At 41.9% G+C, this 14,271-nt stretch overlaps 1 protein-coding gene across 1 annotated transcript in view; it reads left to right on the top strand.

The window, feature by feature from the left end:
• Positions 1-401: 401 nt before the first annotated feature.
• cltcl1 (clathrin, heavy chain-like 1) overlaps positions 402-14,271 on the top strand; it is a 29,364-nt gene continuing 15,494 nt past the window's right edge. The window contains 10 exon segments of the mRNA XM_040154513.1: positions 402-921; positions 8,381-8,588; positions 10,531-10,799; positions 11,419-11,580; positions 11,890-12,003; positions 12,095-12,268; positions 12,597-12,794; positions 13,187-13,387; positions 13,629-13,781; positions 13,992-14,114. Of these exon segments, the coding sequence (XP_040010447.1) occupies positions 880-921; positions 8,381-8,588; positions 10,531-10,799; positions 11,419-11,580; positions 11,890-12,003; positions 12,095-12,268; positions 12,597-12,794; positions 13,187-13,387; positions 13,629-13,781; positions 13,992-14,114 (1,644 nt within the window). The 5' untranslated portion in view covers positions 402-879.

Here is a 14,271-nt window from a genome sequence, read left to right as displayed (position 1 = left end):
AGACCGCATGCTTCCAGGAGGTTTTTCTTGGTGACATGCTGAGTGCAGTGCATCGCAGAAATAATGTTTATTATAAACTGAACCGACCGTTAAAGCGCCGATTCTTTTCTATCCAGACATAAAGAAAAATGATGAAGATAATGATGACGATGATGAGAGCAGGGGGCCATAGATGAGGGAAGTCCAACAGATGCAGTTTCAGCTCCTAAGAAGAAACACTTTTTGAAAACGCCAGCAGCCCTCTTTGGACCTATGCGTCATCTTTACAACAACACACTTTATTTAGAAAGGTGTGTGTGTGTGTGTGTGTGTGTGTGTGTGTGTGCGCGTGCGTGCGTGTGATTCCGTAGAAATCACGCAAAGGTGGGGCGCTTGTTACGAGCCCTGATTTCGAAATTGGTGGAAAGGAAGGGGGAAGGGGCTGCGGCGGAAGGGTACAAAATGCACATCCGACCCCTTTGACAGGTCTGAGGGGAAAACAAAAATCCCAGACACGGGCTGCTTTCGCGAAGTCATCACTCGCAATTACTCAGCGCGGATTTTTTAGGACAGCCCCGTATCCTTACAAGGCTCGAGGAGGAACTGGTTATGGCACGGGGCTCGGTAGTAGTTGAAGTGGACTAGTTTTCTTAGCGGAGGTGCGTAGTTTTTGATTCAGGACTGGTGTAAGGGGGGGGGGGGACGACTGCTGAATGGGAGCAGTCACAGGATTCGTGTGATATCAACGCAAGCCACCCCAGACTACCTACTACTGCCCATCATATTTGACTTTTGGGGACGTTTGGGGCACATACAGAGCAAGACCACCTCTATTCCTCCTGTTGTCCCCTTCCCCTTTCCTTCCTCACGGACTCTCCAGACAGAGAAACCCCCCCAGAAATGGCTCAGATACTGCCGATACGATTTCAGGAACATCTGCAGGTAAGCGGGGCTCGGAAAAGCCCTAAATTTAATTTCAGCTCATTTCTTTTTTGCGCAGCTCCTCGCCCATGTAGGTCCGCAAACACACGGCACACGTCGCATTTAAATGGAATCTGAAATAGGGCTGCGGGGTGGTGCTCAATATAGCCACAGGCCTAGTTTTCTCCTGCCGGGCAGATGATGACTTGTAAAAATTGAGATCGTATACGGCTCCAATGCGGACCGGTGTGAGTGTGTGAGTGTGTGAGTGTGTGTGTGTGTGCGCGTGTGTGTGTGTGCGTGGATACGCCGCAGTTTATTCCCTTCAAGTGGAAAAACGCCGCTGTCATTTTCAATCCACGCCGATGCGAACTGCGGTGTTTTGACACTCTCGGTTGCAGACAACTGAGCTCAGCTGTTCGTGGCTCTGAGACCTGAATGGCACTTGCGCCCCGGCTTTGTGGCTACCATGTTGTTGTCATGTACTGCAGCAACACGGTACCACTTTGTAACCTCCGACGGCAACAACAGTGGTCAGCGTGCCTGCAAATGTCCAGTTTCTGCGCTGAGCTGGGCGTAACTGACAAAATAATATACCGATCATGTCTTTAGACGGTATCATGTTAGAGTGTGTGTGTGTGTGTGTGTGTGTGTGTGTGTGTGTGTGTGAAGAGGCAGGAGCATTTATTTTGCAGTCACCCAGTTACCACAGTTAAATAAGTTCAGAAAAACGGCATCACTCAGCTGTAATAAATCCAGAAAAACCACATCATTTGAGCAAAATCTTCAAACCGCAATGACCCAAACCTCAGATGAAATCTAGTCTCATACGACAGTATCAATATTATATTGATATAATGTGTCTCTTGGTTGTGCTTGTTGGTATTTTTCATGCCGGAGAAACATCTGTGCAGCTTCAAAATGATCAACATCAACATGAAAGAGTAGCAGAGGCCCTGTAGCGGTTGGCAGTCTCTTGGTGGAAAGAACAACACCAAATACCCTTTTACAGTCTGTGACCAAAAAAAAAGAAAACAAGCAGCCAGTTATTTTGTCATCTGTGAAGGAATTATTTCCACTATGGCCCCCTTTTTTTTCTCTGGTTTGGACTTTGATAATCGTTGTCCCATAGCAGCCCCCGTGCTTGGTGTCTTGCAGCCAAAAGAGAAAGTTTGTGAGGCACCCCTCCGCCTCCCCTGGTCTGTAGCCTGTTGTTATGGTAACAGCAGGCAGTGAAATGGCCTTTCACTAGGAAAAAAGCAAAGAGCCCCCACCCCCCTCTCTCTCTGCTCCCTTCCTCTGGCCAGTAGCCCCACTTTCGTCAGCCAAAGATCCTTTATCCACCAAAAAACTGTGCTGGCCAAGAGAGCTTGCAGGCCACCAGGCTCCTCTCCTCACTGACAGGACTTGTTCAATGTTGCTCGCTGATGTAGGGCAGTGCAGTTCCTGGAAATGTCTGGGTTATTTGTTTAAATTGCCCTCAACTCTGTATATCTTTCCCTTTTATACATCTCCTAAGAAAATCTTGCCTTGAGATAGTGATAAGCAGCAGACTTCTTTACGTTCCACCTCTACCGTGAAATCCCAGCTCTGCCCCAGTTGTATCCCCCTGTGAATCTAGGTGGCTCCAGCAGAGTAAAAAATGCTTGGAATTTGCAAACCCAGGACTTTGGGCCTCAAGTTGTTTAGCTTTTTTTTCTTTTTTTTTTTCTTGGTCTGGTATTTACAGCTCAGTGTCTGTATTCTGGGCCTGGGTTCAGGGGTGTAACATGGACCTAGCTCCACAATGAGGTACCAGCCTATTGAACCGGCTGTTGCATGAGAGAGAGAGAGAGAGAGAGAGAGAGAGCGAGCGAACCAAATGCTCCAAATATCTTGGTTGTTCCACGCGAAACAGTTCTGTAACTAGTTCTTTTACTCTGGTGTTAAATGCGGACATGGAGGATGAAGCCTGGATCCCAGAGCCATTGTTTTAGCTGTGAGAGATTCCAAAGTATTAATTTTCTCACTCCACCCCTGTAGCTGTGCATTGCCTGCCTAGCTTACGCTGTCATTAACTGTGTGCTAAAGTCTCTCTCCATCATTACTCTTTCTCTTCCTCGCTCGTTTACTATAGTATGATTTATGATCCAAGGCCCAGGCTGTCATGTCATAGTGTGTCATTAATTGACCAAATGGAACAGTGCCTCAGTTGGATGTGTGGAGCCGAATGTAGGCTACATCACTGTTGCCCCCAAACTGTGGTTAAGTTCGGTGGATTATGTTTGTGGGAAGATGAAGGACGACAAGCAGAGAGAACGGTCTGTTGAATTATGAACGTGCTAAAGTGAGAGTCATTTTCAGCTTCTGTGGCTCTGCTGCTGGCTGCCATTGCAGTGGCCTACGTGCTGTAGCGGCTTGTGTAAGTGCAAAAAATGTCCTGCAGCTCCAAAGAGCCTGGACATTGTACTGTCGAGTTGAGTTAGCAGAGTCCAGCCTGCTGCTCTGCGGCTGTTTACAGCAAACCCCGGTGTGCTGCTGTATCTGCACTGACGAAACGATGCCACCACGTCAAACCAACGGATGTGATAGACAGATGAGGGAAGTGGGCCCCATTTAAGCCCAGCAAATCACATCAGGGTAGGAAGCAAGATGGCAGAACAGTCTAACTCAGTCTAGTAGAACGCATCTGTGACTGCAGCAGTGGCTGTTAGGGACGAGCACGAGCATCTGTGTTCATTCACCAAAACTCAATCATGAATGCTTTGAAAGAGCAGTCATTCTCACATACAATACGCACGGTGTGTCTTTCTGTAACATCGAATGAGTCACGAACTGTTAAACCTGCAATGTCTGATTTAGGGCTGCAATACATTTGCTGATTATTGTTTGTCAGTTTTTTGTCCGTAAAAAAAAATGTCTGGAAATAGTGAAAGATGTCCATTAAAATTTACCGGAACCCGAGGTCACGTCTTTGAATTATATGTTTTATCTGACCAAAAATCCAAAGACACTAATTTTATTGTAATGTAGGAAAAACAAAAGCATTAAATGCTTACATCTGAGAACTGGAAACCAGTGCATGTTTGTCAGTTTTGCTAGAAAAATGAATGAAATTAGTGCTCAATTTTCAAAATAGTTGCTGAATAATTTTCTATTGCTCGATTAAGCGATAAATTAACTAATCTTTTCAGCTCTAAATTGATTTTCTTTTTTTGACCGCTTGGGGGCAGTGGAAACAAGCTGTAAGCACAGAACTGGAGTATTGCCACCTTTTAAGTTATATGGCAAATGTGGTAGCCAACAGTGGTTGATTTTATCAGGAAAATCTCAGGCTCTTTAGCGTCTAAATTCTGCACTACATTCACCAGCTAGTCGATGCCGGTGTCTGTCTGCCGTTTATCCTACTGGGCAGGTTGTGTTTAGAGGATATTTAGAGATTTTTCACTAAAGACAGCTGCCAAAAACGAGAGTGAGATTTCATGATCACCTATACCATATACCTCCTAACACGTAGGCTACTATATCTAACCTATACCTACCCTTTGTGCAAGAAAGTGCAATGTAGCAACACTTCCATGTCTTTTTGCTCCATTCTTCATTTTTAATTGTGTTTGTGTAATCTCCTTATACGTGTCAGTGCCTCAGAAATGTGTACACCCAGTCTATGACTCACCAAATACCGGCGATGCTGTATCATCACTGAAGTTCTGCTGCCTTTGTTATTGTGATATTAATGCCGTCTTAGAGATCTCAACTGTTGAGGGAAGAAGGCTTGTAGGAGTCTTCTTGTATGTGAAGATGCATTACTAGAGGCCAGTTTATGGGTCAGTGGAGACAGTAAGTTGTAGTTGAAGTGTGATTTTAGTCTGGAATGTTCTACGAAGAAGCAGGGGGGGGGGATTGTCTTCTGGTGAGTCAGTCGCCCCACCCTGAACTGTAAATTGCCAAAGGCCTGTGTTACTGGTACTGCAGTGTACAGGCCTCGCTCTCTCTCATCCCTCACTCTTCATTTCTCATAAAAGATACATTTACCACTCTGGCTCCTCTTCTTCACACAGGTTCTCTCCTTACGACCACCCTCTCTTCGTTTTTAGCAGGATGCTGGACTGTGCCTCGAGCTCCTCCTTTCGCTTCAATCCTTATCTTCTCCCCCAGCATCTTTGTTGTGTTTTCCCTCCCCTCTCCTCCCAGAAATAGTTCTGGCAGTCTAGGGGAGATGCAACATATGGCCCCAGTTCTACCTCAGGTCTTCTCTGCGGCTTTTTCAAGAAGCCTTTATCTTGTATGTCCCCATAACCACAGAAACCACATTGAGTTGTGACTGAGTGATATGCCTTGAAAATCCCTGGTAAAGATAAAATCTAAATGTATTCAGTTTCTATTATCGTAAAACTGAGAGAAAAGCATCAGTTCTTCACATTTGCGGAGCTGGAAGCAGAGAGTGTTTGGTATTTTGGTTTGAAAAATGACTTACACGATTAATTGATTATCGAAATAATCACTGATTAGTTTTCTGTCAATTGCTTAATTGTTTCAGCTTTAAACTGATGTTCAGAGAAATAAATTGTGTTCCATTGTTATGCAGTATGAGAATAAACTCAAGATGTGCAAAAAAATAATAAAGAACAAATGTAGTTATTTTTTAGTGCAAGCTTGGATTTGATTTGGACAGCGGAAATTTGTAGAACAATAAAATAAAGTCATACCATTGCGATATGCTTCAGTTTAAATTTGAGGAAATGATAACATTAAAGCTGCATTAATTGCCACTGAAAATAGGTTAATAAGAGTGGAGTTTGGGGATCAAAAAACCAAAACAAAAAAATTAGCTAAAAGAGGCTAAAAAGCTCTGCAGAGCTTAGAGGAACTGCAGATGTGGGTGATAGAGCTCTGTGGGTTTTTAGTCAGTGAAAGTGATTCCTTTCACATACACATCGTGATTTGAACCACGTTTAATTTAATGTAGTATAATATAGTAGAGCTTTAAATTATCTTTCAGCCCTACCTAGTGAAATTCAAAATCTAAAAATGCTAATAAGACCTACAGCATTTAGTTGATTTTTGATTGATAGAAAATTGTTGGCAACTATTTTGATAGCTATTAAGTTATCAAAATAATTTCAGTCCTTTATCAAGCAAAAATGCCAAATATTTGACAGTTCCATCCTCTCAAATGTGAAAAATTTGATGCTTATCTTCAACATATATGATCAGAAACTGAATATCTGTAGGTTTTGGACTGTTGGTCAAATAGAACAAACAATTTGAATACATTTCCTTGGGCTCTAGGAGATTATTACTGGCATTTTCCCCCATTTTATAGACAAAACGATTCATCGTTAAATCAAGAACGTAATCAGCAGATTAACTGATCCTTGTAATAATCATTAGTTACATCCCTAATGTTATTTCTTGGATATAATTAATTAAATAACTCTACTTGCTAGAAAACAGCTTGTCTCACTCTGTCCACCCCTGACTGCTGACTGTTACATCCTTCCTGTTTTGGAGATGACAAGATTTAAATGGCTCATCAGTCATGATTTGTTGTCCTGCTCTACCAGCCAACTGCAAGATAGTACAGTCCTTGTGATGAGCGTAAGGATTCCTTTCCGCTTTCCTCAGACTGCATAATGTAGTCAGTTCAGTCAGAAGAGGGAGAGTTTGGTCTGCCCTCTCAGTTCACAGTTAGTTTGACAGTGTGCGCAGTAATTCCTCTGTTCGGCAGCCGCTAACCTAGGTGGAGTGTTTCATGTACGTTAGTTCTGCCAAGACTTGACACAGCAGAAATTGACATCAGCTCGGTCTTTGTGTTTTGTTGCGTCCTGGGACTTCTTGTCATTAGGAAAGTAAATATACTGAATATTTAATTGGATTCGCTGACGGTGCTTCATTGAAAAATTTATAATTTATTCTTGGTTTCAGTGGATCTCTATTGGGGATTTTCTTCAGTGTTGTCTTGGACTGGTTTAGAGTGAATAATCTAGTGTTAATTAAACATTTCTTACAGCTGGCTGCTCGCGTAGATGATTAAAAACAGTGTCAGGCTTTAATCACAGCCTTTGCTAAAATGAAGTAATGCTGTACTTTTTCAGTATAATTGAGATTTGCTGATGGTTACTAATGACATTGCAAGGAATACGTAGTTCTGAAAACGCTTCAGCAAATTCATTAGATTATTAGCATCTATAATAAGAGTGTAAAATAAAGCTCTGTTGTGTTAACATCCCGTTGCCCACTGTCTGCCCACGCTTGTTCCCTGGCTCCATGCACCACCAGACCTCCTCTCTGGAAGACAATCTTTAAGGTTCCTGGAAAACTGGAGCAGACCTGCTGCTATTTTAATCGAAACACCGTTTTGGTCGGCTACATGCTGCTTTTTTCCCTTGCAAGGAGAAATGTCAGCTGCTGCCATATATGTTATCCCACTGCATTTTTTTTGCCGTTGTGATGGAGGCAGGACTCCTTCAGAGGTCCTAAAACTCTGTTAGGTTGGAATATTCCATTTTTAGCTGACTTTTTAACTTTTAGTCCAATAGAAAATGTTGGCACACTGTAATGGAGAAGCCATCTATGCTTTTATTCAATTAACATGTTTTGGTTCAAGCACCATTTAAACTGAGTATTCTACTGAGTTGAATACTAGCTCATAGCTCATCCTTTCCAATAGTTGTTAAGCTATAATGTAACGCAGTTGTAATCATACATATATCAGCATATTTGTGACTACAAGATATATATTCATTATATGTAATTTTTATATTTATTAAAGAAAATTTTATTAATTTGTAAATACTTCGTCACACTGACAACTGAGCAAACTTCATCCACAATTTTAAACCCAACTCTGAATTCTAATGATTTTAAAATTTTTCAGACACATTGTAAGTTTGTTCATGTGTGTAATCATGTATGATTGATGATATATTTCACTTCAATAGAAGCCTACAGTCAGCAGCTGGTTAGCTTAGCATAAAGACTGGAAACAGGGGTAAACAGTTAGCCTGGGGAAACATATATAACCCCCGTAAAACAGCGAATTGTCATTTTTATAATTAATTTTTTTTATGAATCAAACAAGGTAGATGTGACATGTTAATTATTGGGCTTTAGAGGTGCTTTTAGGTGGATTTTGTTACCAATTGACAGAGCCAGGTTTCGTCCTGCTTCCAGTCTTCATGTTTAGCTAAGCTAATCACCTGCTGCCTGTAGCTTCAATTTCCCAAAATATCAAACTATTGCTTTTAATATCATTACCGCTGTTAGACTGTGCTAACAATCATAACAAACAACATCAAATTACAAACAAATGACCAACACATCAATTAACTCTTAAAAATGTACTTATCTGCTTGCAAGTACATTATAGTTTGTTATGAACAATTGACAAAGCATTATACTACTTTAAGATGCTAAATAGGGTTAAAGTAAAGTTGTCCCGATTAGGGTAAAGATTCTCATTGTTAATGTTTTTTTTTCATATTATTAATATTTCCAGTTGCAGAACCTTGGCGTGAACCCAGCCAACATTGGGTTCAGCTATCTGACCATGGAGTCGGACAAGTTCATCTGCATCAGGGAGAAGGTGGGCGAGCAGAACCAGGTGGTGATTGTGGACATGTCCGACCCCACCAACCCAATCAGGAGACCCATCTCTGCCGACAGTGCCATCATGAACCCCGCCAGCAAGGTCATTGCCCTGAAAGGTAAGAGTATGTGTGTTGAGACGTACAGCAACACATTCAGGCAGCCACACCACTTGCTATTTGAAGAGAAATACTGTGTTTTTATGAGGGGGAAAAAAAAGAGTTTGCTGGTATTATTAGTGGCTTTATGCCGAGCGCTGAGGCTATTATTGTTGTTTCAGTTCCCAGAATAAAGTCTGCATGGTATTCAAAACTGTTTATTTGTCTGTAGTTTTAACAGATTTAGCCATATACTAGTATTGCCCTGGGAATGCCATGGTCATGCAACGACTAATGCTCTGTGAGTGCTGTAAATATGTAGAGTGCACTCAGTTCTATTGCCTGAACGTACTAAATTGGTTGTGCAAATTGATTATCTGCCCCTGAATCTAGCCCTTGGAGCACAGACACAAGCGCTGATGAGGATGATTTGCCTATAATGCTTCTCTCTCTTCCTCCTCCCCCTCCCTCTGAGGATATTATGCTCCTGTTTGCCCTTTCCCTATGGTCTATCTTTGTCTTCTCATTCTTACCTGATTGACGCTTTGCTTTTTCTCCCTTGCTTTCTGTCCTTTCTCAGATGGTGAGTTGCTTTCTGTCTGTCTAGCCGTCTGGCACTCTGTTGTGATGATACAGTAGCCATGTCTCTCTCATAAAAGCTTCCCACCTACCCCTCTCAAGTACGCAGAGCTATTTTGACCGCCAATCAATCAAAAGACAGACAACTATTTAGAAATGACTTCTGCTGCCAGTAAATTGTATCAGTGTCACACCCCTTATCCAACCTAACCTGCAGGCCCATACAATATCCTTCCTTTTATGAGAACTATACATGTGTTAGCATGACTTGTTGTATGCTGGTAGCGTGTATGTGTGGTATGCATCATCAGATATTAAACACTGAAAAGAGTTTGGGCACTGTGTGTGTCTTTTTACTGCCTGTGTGAGCCTGTGCCAGCAGCCATATCAACGTTCAGATCTTTCCTTGCTGAATATAAGGGACGCCATTAATGTATCATTATAGCTTTGCGTGCTCATGGCGGTTTGTGCGATAGCTCCAGTATTCACCTGAGTCATGCATTTCCTCACTTGTTTGTTTCTATGTAACTTTATCGGTAAATGGAGGCTCTTCCTGTTCATATGTACAATATTCTAGAGCACAGAAACATTGTTATGGCTCAGCTAAACCCGTAGTATGTTAAAATTTAGTCAGTAAGTTTTATTGTGGCCTTCCTAAAGCTGCCACCTGCTTTCTGTGGCCAGAATTCAGTTGCGCTCAGGAGTTGTCAGCCAGGTTACTGTGTACGGAGTATTGCTTCCTTGCCTTTTGAAACACTCTTAATCAAAATGACAAAAAAAAAACAGACTTTCCCAGTCCTCTATATAAATATGCAGATAGTTTTAATTTGCCTAGGTTTTGAGATATTTGTGTCTGAGATTTCTACTAGTTCCCCATTACAGTGGACTTTAATGGAATTATTTTGTTTGTGGTGGTCACAGCATTGAACATCATCTCTTCCCCAAATTAAAATAGTCCCAATAAAAAGCAGTCATATGTAGTTTCAATCTAGCTGCAAAGTACTTCCATTCAGACCTGTTCATATGGAGGGCTTCTTTAATTGTTTTTAATGGGCTTTTTCAATGCTGTAAGCTCCAAAAACACAAGTCATTTGAAAATGAAGATATGATAGAAAAAAATAGCCCAGTTTATATAGTTCAACACATACAAAAAAATGATGTAATACAGATTTTAGTAGCTGTAGTTGTTATAGGATGCGATATTGGTAGTAAATAAAGTGGTATTTTACATTAATTTGTTATTATAGAGGTGGATGTGTGAAATTATCATGATTTTTGATTTGAGGTCTTGTCACCCACCTCAGACCTCTCCAACTGCCTTAGTTATTTCTTCTTGCTGCCTGTCTGTCTCACTTCTCCCCTCTGTTTCTGTACCTGCCCTCAGCTGCCAAGACGCTGCAGATCTTCAACATTGAGATGAAGAGTAAGATGAAGGCTCACACCATGACAGAGGAGGTCATGTTCTGGAAGTGGATATCAGTGAACACTGTTGCCTTGGTGACGGACACAGCCGTTTATCACTGGAGCATGGAGGGGGATTCCCAACCAAGCAAAGTATTTGATCGGCACGCCAGTCTGGCAGGATGTCAGATCATTAATTACAGAACTGACGAACAACAGAAGTGGCTGCTGCTGATAGGGATCTCCGCACAGGTATCAACACACATATATGAACATGTTCACTCATGCCTTGTACAGTAAAAGTGTTTGAGCCCTTATCTACGTGCCCTTAAGACAAAAAAATCCTCACTCTACCTGTCAACACATATTTCTCTCTCGCCCCCCCCCCCCTCTTTTTTTTTCACTCAAACCCTGCATTTTCACACCCCAAAATAGAGCTTTAAAAGACATTTTCTAGACTGGATAAATGCAGAAATGCAAGCCTGGCATTTTAATGTGAATGTGGAAAACAAATGTTTTTGGAAAAAATGAAGTCTGTTCAGACAGAGTTGGTGGCTGTCTGGCAGAAACCAGCTTTCAGTCTCCTCTAACTTTCTCTGTGAACACTCACTGTATGTGTGGATGTAGTCGATCGCAGGGTGCAGGTGTATCTATCTGCATTTTTGTTGGATTATTTTGCGATCATAAAAATAGTGATTTGAGGGAAGGGAAGGGAAAGAACAGATCAGCAGAGTAATTGGAGCTCTGTTCATGAACCTGCTTGAACCTAGAATCATCTTTGATTTTTAACCACTTGATTAATATGGTGGTGTTACTGACTTAGAGGATCAATAATTTTTTTTCACTCTTGTTTTGTCTCTTTGTCCTGCAGCAAAACCGTGTGGTTGGGGCGATGCAGCTGTATTCTGTTGACAGGAAAGTGTCCCAGCCCATTGAGGGCCACGCCGCTGCCTTTGGGGAGTTCAAAGTGGAGGGAAATGCCAAACCCTCCACCCTCTTCTGTTTTGCTGTGCGCTCACAGGCCGGGGGAAAGGTAAGGGCCTCTGGATTGTACACAAGGATTTCACTCATGATGCTATCACAGTGTATTTAGTCTAGTCGCTGAACAAAGACCTCTGAAATGCACAAAGGGGCTGTGCTTAAGTTAAGATCATAGGAGAAAGAGCCATTTATGCTTCATGCTTTTTGGTCACCAAAATAGCTCCTAAATGTCGACATCAAGAAAGTCGGAGTATACTAATGTGCATGCACTCCCCTCTGCTGTCCTTCTGGTCCATATTTGCTTTACTGTGGTTGTTTAACTAATGTGGTCATTTCTTTTATGTGGACTTTCTTCCTCCAGTTGCACATCATCGAAGTTGGTCAGCCAGCTGCAGGAAACCAGCCATTTGCTAAGAAAGCAGTGGATGTGTTCTTTCCTCCAGAGGCTCAGACAGACTTTCCTGTAGCTATGCAGGTAAGGAAAGACCCCCGCTACTCTTTAGTTTTGGATAAACTAGTTGTGACCGCTGGAGCCCTTAAATTCTCTTTCTGATCCTTCTCCTCAGATTGGTAGTAAGCATGGTGTAATATATTTGATCACCAAGTACGGTTACATTCACCTGTACGACCTAGAGTCTGGAGTGTGTATCTACATGAACCGAATCAGTGCGGAGACCATCTTTGTAACTGCTCCTCATGAAGCCACCTCGGGAATTATTGGGGTCAACAAGAAGGGACAGGTGAGAAACTAGCAGTAAAGGGGGTAATAAGTAATTATTTTAATTACAGGCTTTTGTTACAACCTCAATAAAAGCCTCTGCTTTTGATGTGAAAGATGAACGTTTAAATGTTATTCTGGCTTAACAGAAAAAGTTTTTATGAAAACTGTCGTTAAAGGATATTGAATTGTATCATTTTTACCTGATGTCTATGGAGGCAGTCTCAACAGACAGAAATATCACATTACATTTTTCACAGGTTTTTCAAAAGTTTGTTAATTGTACATGTTTCCTATTATGGCTGCTTTTACGCAGTATTTATATGTTTATCTAATCTTTTCCTTTCAAGGTCTTGTCAGTGTGTGTTGAAGAGGAAAACATAGTCAACTATGCCACTAACGTCCTGCAGAACCCTGATCTAGCCTTGAGGATGGCTGTGAGGTCAAACCTTGCTGGGGCTGAGGAGCTTTTTGCCAGGAAGTTTAACACTTTGTTTGCCCAAGGAAGTTATTCAGAGGCTGCAAAGGTGGCTGCATCAGCACCCAAGGTATGCCTGTATCCACTGCTACAATGTAGTGTTTGCAGATCCTAATACGAACCAGGGGCATTGGTAAAAAGTCAAAAACCACTCTAGAAAAAGGTACTTGCACACATTTTTACATTTGTACTTAATTTAGATCAATTTGTATTTTTCTGCTGATGATTTAAAAAAACTATACCATTGATTCAGTGGTGTAACAAATAAAACAAAAAAAGTCCAAATGACGTTGTAAATATTTTCAGTAGGCATTGTATGTCATCATGTTGCTACACTGCAATATATATGAAATTCTATTTCGAAAAAGATTTAATGGAATTACCCTTTTATTTTTTCTGCTTCCTCGTTTTTATCCTTTACCCATAATTCCTCCATTCTTCTCCATCTTTCCTTCCTTACAGGGTATCCTGCGGACAGCGGAGACCATCCGTAAGTTTCAGAGTGTCCCGGCCCAGCCGGGTCAAGCCTCTCCACTGTTGCAGTACTTTGGTATTCTACTGGACCAGGGCCAGCTAAACAAGTTTGAGTCTCTGGAGCTATGCAGGCCTGTCCTGCAGCAGGGCCGCAAGCAACTACTGGAGAAATGGCTGAAAGAGGACAAGGTAGGACTGCAGGATTAGAACAACAAGGCAGCTTCTCTATGCTGATCTGCAGGCACACTGAAAATCTTAAAAAGTCATTTTGAAAGTGATGATGACGGTGAAAGTGTTGTGGGTTGTTAGCAAACATTTGATACCTCTGTAATGTTCTTAACATATAAATTTTGCTTGTTTACCATGTAGTATCATCTACACGATGATCACTAACTCACAGTTGGAAAATGTGACTATATATGTGCTGTAGCTGGAGTGCTCAGAGGAGCTGGGAGACCTGGTGAAGACCTCTGACCCCACACTCGCTCTTAGTGTGTACCTCAGAGCTAACGTCCCCAGCAAGGTCATCCAGTGCTTCGCTGAGACTGGCCAGTTTCAGAAGATTGTGCTGTACGCTAAAAAGGTAATCGGGGAACTCGCTTCCCTTTTCCATTCCTTATTTAATTATGCATGGAAAAAAAGATACATATTTAATCATTGCATGTATAATGAAAAAACCACACAGTACTGTCTAGCCAGAGAAAGACATACCTTAATTGTAACATTAATTTTATTATCATCATCATTAATTCTGAGTTGAGAATTGCATTTGTATCCAACTGTACTTTTGTAGGTGGGCTACACCCCAGACTGGGTGTTTTTACTGAGAAATGTGATGCGTGTCAATCCAGACCAGGGCCTGCAGTTTGCCCAGATGCTGGTCCAGGATGAGGAGCCGCTGGCCAACATCAACCAGGTAATGCACACACCAACATTACCACCTCAGTCACTAGAGACATACAATATTGCTTTTACCCATGCCCTCCGCACCTTTATCCTCACACATGCACGCAAACACACAAAGAACCCAGTGTGGGAGCCTCCATCTGTGTTATTCCAGATGTGCCAGCAAT

Source organism: Xiphias gladius, chromosome 19 (genome assembly GCF_016859285.1).
Source record: "Xiphias gladius isolate SHS-SW01 ecotype Sanya breed wild chromosome 19, ASM1685928v1, whole genome shotgun sequence".
Lineage (NCBI taxonomy): Eukaryota > Metazoa > Chordata > Actinopteri > Istiophoriformes > Xiphiidae > Xiphias > Xiphias gladius.
Note: the sequence above shows the minus strand (reverse complement) of the source record. Positions and strands in the feature narration are given on the sequence as shown.